This window comes from Hylaeus volcanicus, chromosome 6 (genome assembly GCF_026283585.1).
Source record: "Hylaeus volcanicus isolate JK05 chromosome 6, UHH_iyHylVolc1.0_haploid, whole genome shotgun sequence".
Lineage (NCBI taxonomy): Eukaryota > Metazoa > Arthropoda > Insecta > Hymenoptera > Colletidae > Hylaeus > Hylaeus volcanicus.
Genome location: NC_071981.1, coordinates 4,807,803 through 4,824,068, shown reverse-complemented (window position 1 = coordinate 4,824,068; position 16,266 = coordinate 4,807,803). Strand labels below are relative to the sequence as shown.

At 45.2% G+C, this 16,266-nt stretch overlaps 1 protein-coding gene across 3 annotated transcripts in view; it reads left to right on the top strand.

Annotated features, from left to right (window-relative positions):
- The window catches only part of LOC128878573 (basement membrane-specific heparan sulfate proteoglycan core protein-like), a 94,792-nt gene that overhangs the window by 77,148 nt on the left and 1,378 nt on the right, over positions 1 to 16,266 (top strand). The window contains exons 20-53 of one of the 3 annotated variants that reach the window (XM_054126860.1): positions 1,379 to 1,486; positions 1,596 to 1,748; positions 3,507 to 3,617; positions 3,707 to 3,838; positions 3,914 to 3,979; positions 4,183 to 4,410; positions 4,485 to 4,622; positions 4,705 to 4,950; positions 5,038 to 5,929; positions 6,000 to 6,124; positions 6,247 to 6,424; positions 6,510 to 6,720; positions 7,038 to 7,178; positions 7,281 to 7,574; positions 7,675 to 7,877; positions 7,961 to 8,186; positions 8,270 to 8,640; positions 8,708 to 8,990; positions 9,117 to 9,552; positions 9,710 to 10,006; positions 10,596 to 10,741; positions 10,797 to 10,977; positions 11,200 to 11,472; positions 11,550 to 12,098; positions 12,166 to 12,589; positions 12,658 to 12,892; positions 12,959 to 13,232; positions 13,297 to 13,557; positions 13,635 to 13,901; positions 14,204 to 14,392; positions 14,666 to 14,950; positions 15,095 to 15,246; positions 15,336 to 15,643; positions 15,725 to 16,191. In XM_054126860.1, the coding sequence (XP_053982835.1) occupies positions 1,379 to 1,486; positions 1,596 to 1,748; positions 3,507 to 3,617; positions 3,707 to 3,838; positions 3,914 to 3,979; positions 4,183 to 4,410; positions 4,485 to 4,622; positions 4,705 to 4,950; positions 5,038 to 5,929; positions 6,000 to 6,124; positions 6,247 to 6,424; positions 6,510 to 6,720; positions 7,038 to 7,178; positions 7,281 to 7,574; positions 7,675 to 7,877; positions 7,961 to 8,186; positions 8,270 to 8,640; positions 8,708 to 8,990; positions 9,117 to 9,552; positions 9,710 to 10,006; positions 10,596 to 10,741; positions 10,797 to 10,977; positions 11,200 to 11,472; positions 11,550 to 12,098; positions 12,166 to 12,589; positions 12,658 to 12,892; positions 12,959 to 13,232; positions 13,297 to 13,557; positions 13,635 to 13,901; positions 14,204 to 14,392; positions 14,666 to 14,950; positions 15,095 to 15,246; positions 15,336 to 15,643; positions 15,725 to 16,191 (8,850 nt within the window). The remainder of the gene's footprint in view (positions 1 to 1,378; positions 1,487 to 1,595; positions 1,749 to 3,506; positions 3,618 to 3,706; positions 3,839 to 3,913; positions 3,980 to 4,182; positions 4,411 to 4,484; positions 4,623 to 4,704; positions 4,951 to 5,037; positions 5,930 to 5,999; positions 6,125 to 6,246; positions 6,425 to 6,509; positions 6,721 to 7,037; positions 7,179 to 7,280; positions 7,575 to 7,674; positions 7,878 to 7,960; positions 8,187 to 8,269; positions 8,641 to 8,707; positions 8,991 to 9,116; positions 9,553 to 9,709; positions 10,007 to 10,595; positions 10,742 to 10,796; positions 10,978 to 11,199; positions 11,473 to 11,549; positions 12,099 to 12,165; positions 12,590 to 12,657; positions 12,893 to 12,958; positions 13,233 to 13,296; positions 13,558 to 13,634; positions 13,902 to 14,203; positions 14,393 to 14,665; positions 14,951 to 15,094; positions 15,247 to 15,335; positions 15,644 to 15,724; positions 16,192 to 16,266) is intronic. The other 2 variants (XM_054126862.1, XM_054126861.1) reach the window with 2 other exon arrangements.

Below are 16,266 nucleotides of genomic sequence, written 5' to 3'. Positions count from 1 at the left end.
TCGATTAACATTTATCGAATCATAGCATCGACCACTTTCATCTTCCTGTTCCTATCGAATGAGTCGAAATAATTGTATACTCCGTGTCACGTTAGTCCTAGAAATGTAACTGCATTCTTGTCGAAGCTTCTTGATCAGCAGTGTACGTTTTCTTTGTTTCCGTCTCGCCTTCTAATTTTCTTCGTCTCTCTAGTATATGCTGTCATAGCCCTAGATTTACGAGGCATCGCCTTTTGCCTAGATCTTTCTGTCTGATACCGTTTAAACATCCGTAGCTTCTGGGAGAAGTACATTATGCTCTCATTCTCCCCAGAGAGGACGTACTTCACGGAGTTATCTGGGCTACAGTGGCGGAATTTTCGTACTTACCACTCTTCCAATAACAGCGTTCGCTCTTTATTGGAATACCAATTGGAATATCACGCCAACGCCTTTGGCGTAATGCTAATTATCGATTCGATTCGGAATTGACGTGGCCAGATAATCATAATGAATTGCGTGCCCCCCTTCCCAGTGAACAGACCTTCGTCTAACTATTCCGAGACTATACCTTTGCTAATTTATCCGAAGGTCTACAGCAGTAAATTCTCAACCTCAGCAAAGTCGATGAATGAAAAGTATTAATTTTATAATGATTTATACAAAACGAAAACAAATGAATCCTTCCGCCACTGTCGTCTTCCATGGACAAGGTAAATAACTAAATACGACCTCTAAATTCAGAACCCAAAAGAATTTGTTCAAACATGTAATTAAGAAAAGAGACGTACTCGCGTCGTTGGTATTCCAATCTGATTACGATACCTCCTACTAATACAGACATATGATGTGTTCACTGAACGATTTACAGTGGTTACCCAAATGTTATTATAAAATAAAGTGTTAATATTTGGGTAACTTCACTCGTGAGTCGCAGGTGAACACTTTCATCATGGGATCCGTGTACACTGTGCGCTTGCTGTCTTCTTAAAACGTAGCATGACAACCGGAAGTATGTGCGCTATTTTTTTGACGAATCTAGCAGCTCCTGAAATACCAACAGTCTATAAACTCTCTCTTTCTTATACAATCTCATCGCTAACGAATAGCGACCAAAGATGATCGTTTCGGTTTTCCTTGAAATTGTAATTTGGATCCTCTACGGTCCAAATTTTCTAATTTGAGTACACTTTTATCGAGCCTAGCTCATCTTTGAACCGTAAAGTGTTAACGTAAACGCTAACGCCAGCTGCGTTTATTGCCTCTATTTATCGAAGTAAGGATTCGTCAGAAGACGCGCGAGCACACTCCCTGCTTTTCTCTTCTATAGGATTTCTTTCGGATCCTTGATTCTCTGATGATTTCCGAAGCTAATAAATGTCTGATATACTTTTTTCAGAGTGTCCAGAGGGTCAACAACCATGCGACAATGGAGTATGTATCAACAGTAACTTCTTCTGCGACAATAATGTCGATTGCCACGATGGCAGCGACGAACGTGACTGCCGTAAGAACATTTTTCATCTGACACGACTTTCTATCAGTTTCCTAGATTAGCTTGCAAACTGGTCAAAGGAGTTAAAAAATAATTGTGAATTAAACGATCGCTGTTACAGCGGAAACGGGAGAAACCAATCCAGTTCATTATCCAGCAAGTTGCCGCCACGATGAGTTCATGTGTCGCGATAGAAGTTGCATTCCCCGGTATGCTGTGTGCGATGGCAGGAGGGACTGTCCCCACGAGGACGACGAGATGAACTGCGATAGAGGTGAGTCGACGACCATGCAAACAATTGATGCTTGGAATTAAGCTTCGACCATATAGTACTGTATGGTCGAAGAAATTAAGGGACGAATTTGTCCCTAGAGACTATAGAGAGACGTAGCGTGTGACAACTAATGCAAAAAATCAATTGCGATTCACTTTAATGGTCATATGTATGGAAACGACTCTACGCGAATATACTCATTCGACATGTCGAAGACTGCGAGAATAAACTACTTTGCAGCTATTTTCGTTAATTAGTAAATATGCTCTACGAGACCTTGCACATTAATTGAGTAGATCACGCAATGCACCAGGTGCCGCACCAAGTTTATATGTGCACTGACTATAAACTATACTCGAGATTGTTGGTAGATTCCAAAGGGTACTTGTTACAAATTCAAATTATAATGCATTACCTGACACATGAAGGCTTCTTCTACATACCAAGCTGTATTCCACGTGATTCCCAATAGATCAAGACCAAAGTAAATCGGTTTGCTCGTAAAGAATCTGCCATCAGTTCGGGGTATGCTATAAGTGTAAATAAAATTGCTGATACATTTTGCACAAAGACTACGAAACATGGAAACTCGGTAGTAAGTAATTATTGCGATAGAAAGCCCTTCTACGCGGGATTAATGACCACGGCGAATCGAAGACTTTCAGTTTCGGTTAATTTTAGGTATAAACACATCGGATAGAACCTCCTTGACGAAACTTCCAGACACCCTGATGGGACTAACTCACGAAAACCGAGCTAGCAAGGGTTACGATCCGGATAACCAACAATCGGCTAATCCTAGTACGCCTAGGAGTTGTGCTTCGGATGATTTTATTTGTGCTGACGGCACGTGCATCCCTGAAACTCACCACTGCGACCATTTCTACGATTGCCGCGACTTTACCGACGAACAATACTGCTTCGGTTAGATCACTCATAGATCTTGACAATCTGTTGGCGTCCATCCTCTTCTTGCCCATTTCATTTCAACCATTTTACCGTTGTTGCATATCTCTTGTGCCTTTTTCATCGGCGTAGACCTTTTTATAATAAATTTAACAACTTACGCGATCACTTTGTAATTGGATGCCACAGATTCTCTAGAATCTGCATTGTTTTCATGTTAACAGGCGAGTAGACTATGCGTAGGTTGCGTAGAGAGTTGAGTACTGGACACACCTGTAAATATTAGTGCATCCATTGCCTGATGTGATCAATCGAATCCTTATCGGTAGTAGTTTTCCCATGGCATGAAACCGGTAGGTTTTTGAACTCGTAGAAACTGTACAGTAGAACGGAAGGACCATTTAAGATGGTGCGATAATCGAGACTCTTAAGGTCTTCCCAAGTTTTGCGAATCCACTTCTTTTCAACAAATTTACGTTAAACGCCTCTCTAAATGCCGTAGACAATAGCAGTGGTAAATATTTGTGTCTTCCATTGCACGCATAGAGAAATTTAAAGGAATTAAAGAGCGTAATGCACGATACCCAGCATCTCGGCGTGTCGTTCAACAAAAATCCTTACTTCTTTTTCTGTGCGTGGCTATTTCCATACATTTCATACATGTATATGCTATTAGTTCTAGGTACTTTGACGACCCATTCTACTTAATTCTTTGGATCATTATCGAAAGATTAAAGATAGATCCTTATCTTGACTGATTTATGTCTTTATGGCTTATTCGTATTTTTCGATATTACATAACTGCATCGATATGTAGAATACATTTTAATCTGTTACGATGTGTAATTGTAGGATGTGGAAAAGATCAATTTCAATGCGCAAATGGAAATTGCATCAAAGCTGACCAGAAGTGTAACGGTTTTATAGAGTGTGCTGATGGATCTGATGAGTCTGAAGGATGTGGTGAGCATTCTATACAAGCATCGACTACCTAATGTACCCTTATGTACAAGTACAGTAACATTTTCTATTCGTTTCACTACATCGAGTAGATTCTCATCCGACGTCTGGACTTTGTCCAACTGGTTACATCGTGTGCACTACTGACAGAAACTGCGTCCCACAGTCCTCCATCTGCAATGGAGTTCCAGAATGTAGGGACGGATCAGACGAAAAAGATTGCGGTAATTTTAAGTACTGTCCGATAGCGTTTGTTTAGTTCATTTTTACTCGTTGCTTTCATTCTATACATGCCGTAGATTCATCCGGAGAGTCATCTTACCTCAATCTCAAGACATATCCCAGCGAACAAGTAATTAAAGAAAGTAAGTATCGGTCATCTTTAATAGCATAGACTAAACGTAAAAGATTGAAAGTTATATCAATAAAATTTCTCGCTATTCTTTCTTGCCTTGGTCAGCTCCGGCGAAGCAGGGTAAGATTTTGTCGGAAAGCAATCGCAAATATAAATACCATATGGAATTTTGAATGTTACTTTCAGAAAATAAAATTCTCCTTTGATTGCTAGGTCGTGAAGTTGTTTTCCAATGCCGAGACGAGGGTCCAATTCGAGCCAGGGTACGCTGGCTTCGTGGTAACAATCGACCCCTGCCTCCTAACAGTCGAGACATCAATGGACGTCTGGAAATCCCAAACATTCAGCTCGAACACGCTGGGCCCTACATTTGCGAAGCTGTGGGCCAACCACCGTCCATTCCGGGTCAGCAAGTGACGGTCCATCTCAGCGTAGAAAAGTGTAGGTGTCGACGCGCTAAATTCAATTCCAAACCTCGGTACATCCATCGTTTGAAAGTCATGTGTTGTTTGCAGTCGAACCACCCGCAACCAACAGACCCCATGTGTGCCAGTACGACGAAGCCACTTGCAGCAATGGCGACTGTATCCCTAAGTCGTACGTCTGCAACGGCAGACTGGACTGCACCGATGGATCCGACGAAATGCGATGCAGTAAGTGTTGCACCGACTATGGAACTATTCGACTGTATTTCTACAATATTTGCACAACTGCAGTCTCACGTATGCGTGACAGGTATCCATGGTTGCGAGCCAAACGAGTTTCGCTGCAACAACACGCAATGCGTGGGTAAATTGTGGCGCTGCGACGGGGACATGGACTGCGCTGACGGTAGCGACGAAGAACACTGTGCTCCCAGCAGGCCGGGATCCCTCTGTGAATTCACGGAATACGCGTGTGCCAGTGGCCAGTGCATACCGAAAAGCTACCACTGCGACAGGGAGAGGGATTGCATGGACGGTACCGACGAGATAGGATGTTGTAAGTGACCAAAATTGATTTACCTTGACGCGTGATGGAGTTCGTGGGCCAACAGTATCATCGACTTGTTGTATTCGCCGTTTTCAGCCCCGGTTTACATAGTGAAGCCACCCCCACCGATGATTACTCTGGAACGAGGAGAAACCTTAGTGATCGTCTGTACGGCAATCGGCGTCCCGACACCAGAGATTAACTGGCGCCTGAACTGGGGTCACATCCCTCCAAAGTGTACCATGACTTCGGTGAACGGGACAGGTACCCTTACGTGTCCCGACATCCAAACTGAAGATCAGGGAGCGTACTCTTGCGAGGGACTGAACAACGATGGTTTCGTGTTCGCGGTACCCGACGCCATTGTGATGGTGAACAGACCCGGAGATATCTGTCCCAAAGGGATGTTCAACTCTGAGGCGAGAACTCTGGACGAATGTATCTCCTGCTTCTGTTTCGGTGTGGCGACCGAATGTCACAGCGCGAACCTCTTCACCTATCAGATACCGCCGCCCCTCGATCGCCATAAGGTCGTAAATATTGACCTATACCCAATCTTACGAGTTACCGGTGATGTTAACACCCAAGCCTTGGAGGTGACAGCATTAGGTAGAGATAGCGTTCAGCTATACGCGTCAAACTCGATAGAACTAAGCAGAGACAGAGACAGGTCCGGTGAAAATGTTCCGTACTTCGCGTTACCCGAGCACTATCACGGCAGTCAGTTAAAGTCTTACGGAGGCTACTTAAAGTACAAGGTGCGTTACAATGGCACTGGCACACCAAATTCGGCACCATCGGTCGTCATGAGCGGGAATAATTACGTACTAGTACACAGGGACAGGCAGTCCCCACCAAACTACGACACCGAGAGGTCTGTCAGGTTCTTTCAGGGTGAATGGTACAAACAAGATGGACGGGACGAGGTGCCAGCTACCAGGGAGGACATTATGATGACGCTTGCGCGAGTGGACAACATTTTGATCAAGTATGATTGCCTATTGAACGAAACGCGTTAATACGAAAAGCTTGAAAACTTTGGGTGAATTCTTTGGTAGGGCGCAGTATGACGATTCGCCGTACTTGGACGTCCAAATCTCAAATATTGTAATGGATACCGCCGATGCGAGGAACACTGGGCTAGGGTCTGCGTCGTACGTGGAGGAATGCCGTTGTCCCTCCGGTGTGTAACCAAAGAATATACATAGTTTAATCGAGTTTAGATTAGTCTTCTGATGAATAGTAGGATCGATTGAACGTAACGTCGTCAAACGTGGAATCATCATAGAACAACAATTTGCTTAGGATATTCTGGCCTGTCGTGTGAGCAGTGCGCCCCAGGATATCTGAGACGTAAATCCGGCCCGTGGCTTGGTCAGTGTTACCGAGACGAACAACCTTGTCCTCCAGGATATTACGGAGATCCATCGAGGAACATTCCTTGCCAAGTTTGCCCTTGCCCACTCACCAATCCATCCAATCAGTAAGACAACATCCAACTCTTGTAGCAACTGTTGCAGACCCTATCTACAATCTTTCACTGTACCTTTGCTGTTATCTCGAAACAGATTTGCCCGTACTTGTCACCTTGGATCAGATGGCACGCCGACCTGCGACTGTCCTCCCGGATATGTTGGACACAGATGCGAACGATGCGACTCTGGATACCAAGGCAACCCTCTTATCCCAGGGGATATGTGTGTCCCTGCACGACAATGCGATCCTGATGGTAGTCTCAGCGAAGTCGCCGATCCAATTACCGGACAGTGTCGATGCAAGGTACTAAACTCCAAATTGAGTCCTAATTACGGTTTAATATTTATCGAACTAATAATAAGTTACCAGGCGGTACAAGTGTCCAATAGAATGGTTCTTCGAGCTTTGCACTGCTCAGTATCTAACCCTAGTGTAATAATAAAATGATCTACCTTATTCGATCACGTAATATTTATTTGTTAATGCTATCGTTTACTTGGGAATGTCCCTATCTACCAAACAGTAAGTACAACTGCATTGTACTTGGAAACGTTTCGATCAACAATCATACGATACTAAATAACTGGTTTCGAATACAACTTAAACATACTGGTTTGCAGCACTATACGACGGGGCTCACTTGCAACCAATGTAAGGCAAACACGTTCAATCTAGCCTCGAAAAACCAATACGGCTGCATCAGTTGTTTCTGCATGGGCATTAGCGATCGATGCGTGTCGTCTAATTGGTACAGGAACGATGTGAGTACTTGAAGAATTCCTCGGATAACAAATTTGCAAGATTAATTAAGACATTCGAAGCTTCCACAGCTCAGGTTTTCATACGCGCATATCGTTTTACAGATACGAGTCTCCTTCACAAACTCCATCCGAGATTTCTCCCTTATCGAGTCAAAGATTCCAGATGCGCTGCCTATTACAGAAGGCATTCGTCTGGATACAGTCAGTCGAGAAATCGTTTTCAGTAATTTTCCGAACCGCGGAAACAACGATGTTTACTACTGGCAACTGCCTTCCATCTTCCTAGGTAATCGGATCACTTCTTACGGCGGAGATCTGAAATACACGGTGCGCTACGTGCCGGCGCCAGGTGGTCAAAGTTCTAGAAATAATGCTGCCGATGTCGAATTGATCAGTGTAAGTAAGTTGAGTCACTAGGAATGACTCCTTATGGCCAGGATACGAAGAATTAACTCCCTTTAGAACTCATACGTACGTTGAATAATTTGTTACACAGGCCAACAACATCAATTTGTTGTACTTCTCGCGGGAGTCTCCTGAACCAAACACACCACAAACTTTCACAGTTCCTCTATTAGAACAATTCTGGCAGCGCACCGATGGAACACAAGCTGATAGAGAGCATATGCTAATGGCCTTAGCCGATGTGAGCGCGATTAGGATAAAAGCTACTTACACGACTCACACTAATGAAGCCGCGTGAGTTATTTATTTGTCTGTTGGAAATACGGTAACGATGTATGGATTGATAACTAAATGATTTCGATACGTTGGTCGCCTAGGTTGTCCTTGGTGTTCCTAGACACGGCTGACAAGTATAACACAGGAAGAACTCGAGCAGTTGAGGTGGAGGAATGCACCTGTCCGATTGGTTACAAAGGGCTTTCCTGCGAGGATTGCGACGTTGGGTACACCAGATCCGACCAAGGTGTCTATTTAGGCGGTTGTGAACCTTGCAACTGCAATGGACACTCTAGACAATGCAATCCTGACACTGGAATTTGCGAGGTCAGCAAAGAAATATTTCTAGTATTTTTCTTTCTTGAAACCCTAGACCAACAACATTTTCATAACTTGCATTCTGTTTCTAGAATTGTGAACATCACACTACTGGGGAGTTTTGCGACGTCTGTGAGCCAGGGTACGAGGGTGACGCGACACGAGGAACCCCGTACGATTGCGTATTCAGAAGACGTAATCCAACTCACTGCAATTGCAACGAAGCTGGATCGCGCAGTAGCACATGCGTCGCTAACCGATGCGACTGCAAGCGTAACGTGGAGGGTCCCGAGTGTAACCGATGTCGGCCATCCACCTTTGGATTATCCGCAAACAACCCTGATGGCTGCAGCGAGTGTTATTGCAGCGGTGTTACCGACCAATGCCACGAAAGCTCGCTTTACGTGCAACAAATACCAGTGCTAATCTACGACGCCAAGCACGGATTCACTCTCACCGATTCGTAAGTATCCATTTTCTAATCTCATGGAACTGAATGTGCAAACCGTTAGGAGAGCTCTGATCTGCAGGACAAGACAAGAGGTGATCGACGAGGGCTTCGAGCTGAACATCGCCATGAACGAGATCGGCTACCGTTACCCGGACAGTCGAGGCCGTAGGTTGTTCTGGTCCCTGCCACCTGTATTCACTGGCAATAAGGTTAAAAGCTACGGTGGCAATCTGATCCTGACCCAGCACATCACCGCACACCCTGGTGCTCAAAGTTATAAAGACCAAGACATCATTCTAGTTGGAAACGGGATTACTTTATTCTGGACAAACCCTGTGGAAATCCAACCGAATATACCCTTGGTACGTACCAAAATGAAAAACGAGTAATAGGAATAGGCCCCTGCACGGAATCGACCCAGTATAACTGACTGGCCCCATTTCCTTCTACGATACTAATATCTAGAAATTAATTTTTACTTCGTCTAGACGTACACGGTACCACTGAGAGAATCAGAATGGAGACGTCTAACCATGGAAGGGCCACGTGTCGCCTCTCACGTCGACATTATGACCGTGCTTTCCAATCTTGAAGCAATTCTAGTACGTGCCTCTCACAGCGAAAGGATGGCAGCCACCTACATCAGCGATATTAGCCTCGATACAGCGGTTGAACACGCAACTGGAAACAGACGAGCTGTCCAAGTAGAGGTTTGCCGTTGTCCGATGGGCTACGTGGGCACATCTTGCGAATCTTGCGCTCGAGGCTATTACAGAGACACCAACAATCGCTCTATCAGCTACCTAGGCTCTTGCATTCAGTGTCCCTGCAACGGGAACGAAGAGAGCTGCGACATTTCCAGAACTGGTCAAGTAAAATGCCATTGTCAGGAAGGATACACCGGACAGTATTGTCAACAAACCGGTACGTATACTGGAAACATGAATTCCAATACACTCGGAATGGTTTGAAACTATTCAAGCAACAGTTTCAAGTCCAAGGAGGACCTTAAGACTAATAGTTCCTTTATAGTCCCATAATTGATACTTAGATTAAACATTTAAAACGTTACATGGGTTAGGTGAAGTGATGGTAAGTCTAACACCGATGAAGATCAAAGTAAAACCATACACGTGGACACCGTTCACGTGCAGTTACGAGTCCTTGGATCCATTGTATATCTATTTTAATCTATCGCCGTTCCGGGGTGCGCCCCTAACCGCACATAGCACCAGACCTAATCCAATCGTCAAGACCGAGAAAGGAGCCTCGCGAACCTGTCACGTATACGTGCAGCTAGAACCCTGCGACGTGGAATGCTACATCCAGGATTATAACAAAAAAGAGCTGATCAAAGTCGTGACGTCGATTACACCAGGTTTGACGGACCACATGACAAGAATATTTCATCTTTGTCGGTCTCTGGGAAATCAGATCATCGTGGATGTTACTTTCATTCGTGTTTCAATTTGTTATCCTCGTCAAACATCCCCCTGATACGCTCTGATACATATCCCCGATGTAGTAGCGCCTGTTCAATAAGATTTTTATTACAAACTTGCTTGATAGAGCTTTTATGGGATTCAGACGCTTAATCGTGTTTCATCGATGCCGATGTAGGATTCTCGAACCATCTGTGATAACGAAGGAATTCAGCTTGATTGCCGAGAAGACGCTGTCTCTTGAGAATTGTCGAGACAACCATAGAAATAAGTATACCGGTACGGGTGCGACTACTCCAAATGTTCTGTGGATACCCGCTCGGACAATTCGTCGGAAACAGCGTCCTTGAGATTGCTTTAGGCTAAATTCCTAATAACCGTACATCAAACGCATCTCCTTGTCGAATGGATGTCGAACAAGACCTCTTTCGTTGAATGTTTTTTTCCTCATTGTTTCCGTTATATGTTTCTATGTTTTTATCGTTCCGTATTTCTATATTTCAAATCTGTACGATGCTTTTGCAGAGGATCCTTCTGAGACGACGACCATCGCACCGAACCCCAACGTATATCCGCCAAAGATTCTGGTACACATCAAGGGACCAGAGCTCGAGATCGTTAAAACAGGAACCACCGTTAGATACCATTGTTCCGGCAGAGCTTTGGATGACGTAAGTAAAAATGAGTATATCCAAAAGTATATCGACTGAACGCATTTCACGATAGGGACCCTTGCACGTCAAATGGGAGAAACTTGGTGGCCAGTTACCCCCTGGACGTAGCGTAGACGATAACCTTGGCTTATTGATCATCCGGGACGTGAAAGTGTCGGACAGTGGCATCTACGTTTGTCAAGTTAGCGATGGTGTACACGTCGCATTCAAGAATGTTACTCTTACCGTTGGAGGTAAGACGAATCAAGTTTGGTTAAGTAATAATGTTCCTAAGGATTTAATTTTTTATTCTTCTCACCGTCTTTCTACAAATGCTTGCTCTGTATGGATGCAGCGTTTCCGAAAAGCTTACTAGAGATCCCAGGTACATGTAACAACTGTATTGGGTCTCGGAAACAATCCAATTCTCTTCATTTGATTGCGAATCAACGACAATTGTTTACACTCCTTTGAAGGTTCGAACCCAGTCTCGCCTAGAGCCATCGTTGCGCCAACATCATTGCAAGTAGTCGAAGGAGAGCCTGCAGAGTTCCGTTGCGAGGCTAGTGGAAATCCCCCACCTCAAGTAGAGTGGATCCGCGTCCATGGTGCCATGAATCCTGAAGTGGTAATCCATGACGGAGTTTGGTTTCTGCAGAGGGTGACGAAGAATGACGCCGCAGAGTACAGGTGCCTGGCTAGGAACAACGTCGGCGTGGATGAACAGATAGTTATCCTTTATGTTAGAGGTGATTGACCTACTGGCTAATAAAATCGTTAAACTACAAAATAGATTTTATAGACTCTTGAAATCATCCTTCGATAGAATATCCCCCGCCACGAGTCGGATTACCGCCAACCATAACGCCGCTGGAATGGACCGGCAAAATTGGAGAAGTCATCAGAATAACGTGCACCCCGTCGGATGTCGCAAACGTCACTTGGACCAGAGATGCAAACTTGCCTCTGCCTCGCACGGCCAATCAACGCGACGGAGTGCTCACAATCATGAATCCAACTCTGTACGACTCTGGCATCTACGTGTGCACGGCCATCAGTTACCTCGGGAGCCAAACAAACAGCACCATTACCATAACCGTGCTACCTCATAGAGTACCGGCTTCTGTCAGAGTCAAGCCTGAGATGCAAACCGTTCCACAAGGCAACACAGCCGAGGTGCGATGCGTCACCGGCGGGGAACCAGGTGAACAGATAACATGGAGCAAGCATCATCAGCAACTGAATCCCAACGCGCAAAACATAGGCGACACCCTAAGGATCGTCAACGTCCAGGTCTCCGATCGTGGGGTGTACATTTGCCACGTGACCGGGCCAAACGGCAACCACGAAGCTAGTGCTGTCATCGAAGTTGAACGTGAGTGAAAACTCCACTAATCTCGATAGAAAGGACAGATGAAATGATAATTCCATTATTTGTACAGCTCGGGAAGCCCCCCGTCTGGAACTGTATCCCAAAGACACTCAGACTGTTAGACTGGGTGGGTCAGCGGATATACAGTGTCGAGCGATTGCTGGCATACCAGTGCCGGAACTACGTTGGTACCGCCAAGATGGCAGACCGTTCCTTCATAACATTAGACAGCTACCTGGTGGAATCCTCACGCTTTCCAACATCACGATCGACGACGGTGGTGCCTACGTCTGTTCCGCGATGAACTCGGTTGGCTCCGACTCGGCAGTGGCTTACATAGACGTCCAATCCGTACCTGTGATCACCGTTTCACCCTCATCCGGGATTCTGAACGTGAAACGAGGCGATAGAGTGCAACTGACCTGCAGCGCAAACGGAATTCCACAGCCCAACGTCGAGTGGACGAAACACGTGGATGGAATTCGAGAATCGTAGTAAGCTACATTTCAGCAGATGAAAAGCTCTGGCTAAATTTTTCTAACCAGCTATTGTCTCTCCGCAGTAGTCCGGTGTTCAGACAGGACAATGGTACTCCTCGCACCGCTGTCTACGAGATATACTCTGTCTCTGATCACGACGAAGGGTCATACACTTGTCACGCGATGAACGCTGCAGGAGTGGTTGAAGAACGCGTCCACATACGCATAGACGATGACAACGAAGTCTATCCGCCATGCAGAGGCGATGTCCCGTGCACTGAAGACAACCGACCCACGCATACCGATCACGATAGTCACGTGCGTATATTTTCCTGTGATAACGATAAAACACCTAATTGCAACGATTAAATCATTGTCGCACAGCGTGTTCCTGTCGGACCACCTCAGGACTACTTCAGGATACCCACTGGCGGCAAGGTGGAGATGCGTTGTCAAGCCCTTGCGTCGGACGGTAATCATATTCTATTGGATTGGAAGAGGAGTGATCATCTTCCATTGCCAAAAGGCAGCACGGTTCACAACGGTATACTGAACATTCCCGACGTGGACAAAAGTGCCGCTGGAGAATACGTTTGCCTGGGCATGGATCACGCTGGAACTATCCTGTTCAAAGCCAAGTCCCATCTTGAAGTATTGTGTAAGAAAGCTAATCTTATCAAATTCGAACGAGACATGCCTAATTATGATTGGTATCTTTGCAGCTCTGCCCAGAATTGTGTTGAAACCACCTCGACAGACGGTTGGTCCCGGTGAGAATCCCTCGATCCGTTGCAGTGCCACTGGAGACGAACCAATGACCATTGAATGGGAAGCCATAGGACGTAGTCTTCCATACAGCGTTTCCCATGATCGTGGCATCTTGCAGTTCCATGGGATCACTTACTCCGACGCTGGGAAGTACGTCTGTAAGGCGACAAACGATGCAGGAACCGCTGAAGCTGTGGCGGAGGTCCTAGTGAACGGTATGTTCCAAGTTTTGGCCTATTTTCGTCTACATTATGATATTATGATATTATGTAAGTAAAAATACTTCTTTCAGAACACTCGTACGAGGACATGATCGTTCGAGCTGACCAAAGAGACGTGGTTACTTATGTTGGTCAACCTGTACGTTTGCGATGCATTGTGCGAGAACGAACAACGATACATTGGAGTAGAGAAGGACTACCACTGCCCTCGTATGCCAGAATAGAGGACGATTATCTTGAGTTGCCACGCGTCAGGCCTGATGACAGTGGAAGATACACCTGTCAGATCCAAACCGCTCACGGAGTATCCAGCGATTATATAAATCTAAACGTCTCACGTAAGTCCAACAAGCTTATTCTTGTGATTTCATATTGTGTCTTTCAGTTTGCATTCAACTCATCTCTCGATTTAAGAATTATATCCGTAACTCTCCCAAGTCAGATAGGAACAAAAAGTGAAGCTTGAATGCAAAAGCCAAGATGTAGGAATCTTTCAAACGCTTACAAGATTTTACAACATAATTCACGTCGTATGTCACTCTTACCGCTAATCTAATCCACTACTAAGGATATTCGCACATACAATCATTATGGATTAGCTCAGATGTCCAGGATTTACAATAGTCGCGTTATTATGTAGTAGTTAATTTGTCCCCGGATTGCACTCGAGCGAATCAAACCCAGTGCGGTCAAAGAAAGTGTATATGCGGCGTTCAAGGATGCGTCCTCATGGATTACTCTTGCTTCGTCGATATTCAGTACTTCAATGGTAATACCGACTACTCCAACGACATCCCGCAAAGTCGACACTATCTTCAGCAACGACGTGGTTTGTTTTCAGATATTATGTGTTCCTGTGATGTATCTTCGGATTAACGCTTCTCCCTATTAATCGACTTCGTTTTTGTCCACTTGTCTTGCTTACCCGTACATCTTGTTCCATTCAGAGATATTCAGGTGCAATGATCACATACATTTATCTCATAAAACACGGTACACTGGAGCTGGGTGTTCGTTCGTTCGTTCGTTCGTGCGTGCGTGCGTGCGTGCGTCTGCAACCTAATCCTCGAGCTTCTGTTTGACAGAAATCTCTCCATTTTAGCAACCGTCATGCAACCTGCGGTCAGCGTAGAAGTATCTCAGGATCCTGTTAACATCGGGGATACTATTGATATCCGTTGCGCCTGCACTGGCACTCGCAATCCTCGCTACCATTGGTCCAGACCGAACCATCCCAGCTTACCACCGAATTCTCAAGAGTACGAAAATGTTTTGAGACTGACTAGCGTCACCGTGGATGACAGTGGATACTACAGGTGCACAGCAGAGACATCGGAGGGCATCTTCGAAAGAGACTTCAATCTTGTTGTTCACGGTAAGATTAAAGGTAAATTTATCTTACTTCAAATGATACAAACATTAATCGATTCAATGTTCTTCGTATCTATGCTGACAAAATCGTTCTTGATGTAAGTATCCGCTAACTATAGCAGAAAGAGACGGTTGTCGATTATATTCGCTGTCTACCTAGGTGGACACAACGATGCACCAGCAATTGAAACCAAGTACGCACCCTATGGATCCAGCGTGGAGATGAATTGCCGTCCTAATCTCGATTCACCCGACAAATTTCAATGGAGCAAGCTTGGAGGTCTTCTGCCACGCGATGCCCACACCTTTGAGGTATAATTATGCTTTTCGAACAAGTCCGTATACCGCTGGATCATTTTCCCGAGACTCTACACTGCTTCAGTCTGCGCCATTCTTTTCAGAGTAAATTGAATCTGACCAACGTGAAGGCTGAGGATGCAGGAACATACATCTGCACGGTGAACAATGATCACGAGAGTATCGAAATACCCACTGTGTTAGTAGTGACAGGAGTAGTCCCGTATTTCAGCCAAGCACCTGAGAGTTTCATCGCTTTGCCACCTCTCCCAGACTGTTACTTGAAGTTTAACATCGAGGTGTCATTCAAGCCTGAAAGTTACGACGGTATCATCTTGTATAACGACGAGGGGAACCGTGGAGATGGCGACTTCATCATGCTCTCACTGATGAGAGGATATCCACAGTTTAGGTAAATGTGTAACTGTTTTTGACGAAGCCAAGTCATTTCTAGTTTAAAGATTATTTATGTATCAAATTATTCTTATTCTAGTTTTAATCTCGGTTCTGGACCAACTGTTATCCAAGCGGATAAGCCGGTATCTCTGAGCGAATGGCACACAGTGAAGCTTCAGCGTGACAGAAAAGAAGGGACGATGTTAGTCGACGGGGAAGGTCCTTACAAGGGGACAGCTACCGGCAGGAAGCAAGGATTGGATCTGAAGGAGCTGATGTTTGTGGGGGGAGTCCCCAATTACAATATAATCAACAAAAATGCAGAAATGACCACTGGTTTCGTTGGTTGCATTAGTAGACTTGTTATCGGTGAGAAGGAGGTGGATTTGAACGGTAACCAGGCAGACAGCATTGGAATAACGAACTGCGAGACATGTGCTGAGAATCCATGCAACAATGGCGGTGTCTGCCAAGAGGCTGCTACTAAAAATGGATACACCTGTCTTTGTCGAGCCGATTACAGCGGAAAACACTGTGACAACGTCGGTCAATCCTGCTTCCCAGGTAACAGATAGTAAATTGATGCAGGACACGTGAAAAGTCTCGGTATCATTGTTGGGTAATGATTGATAAATCGAT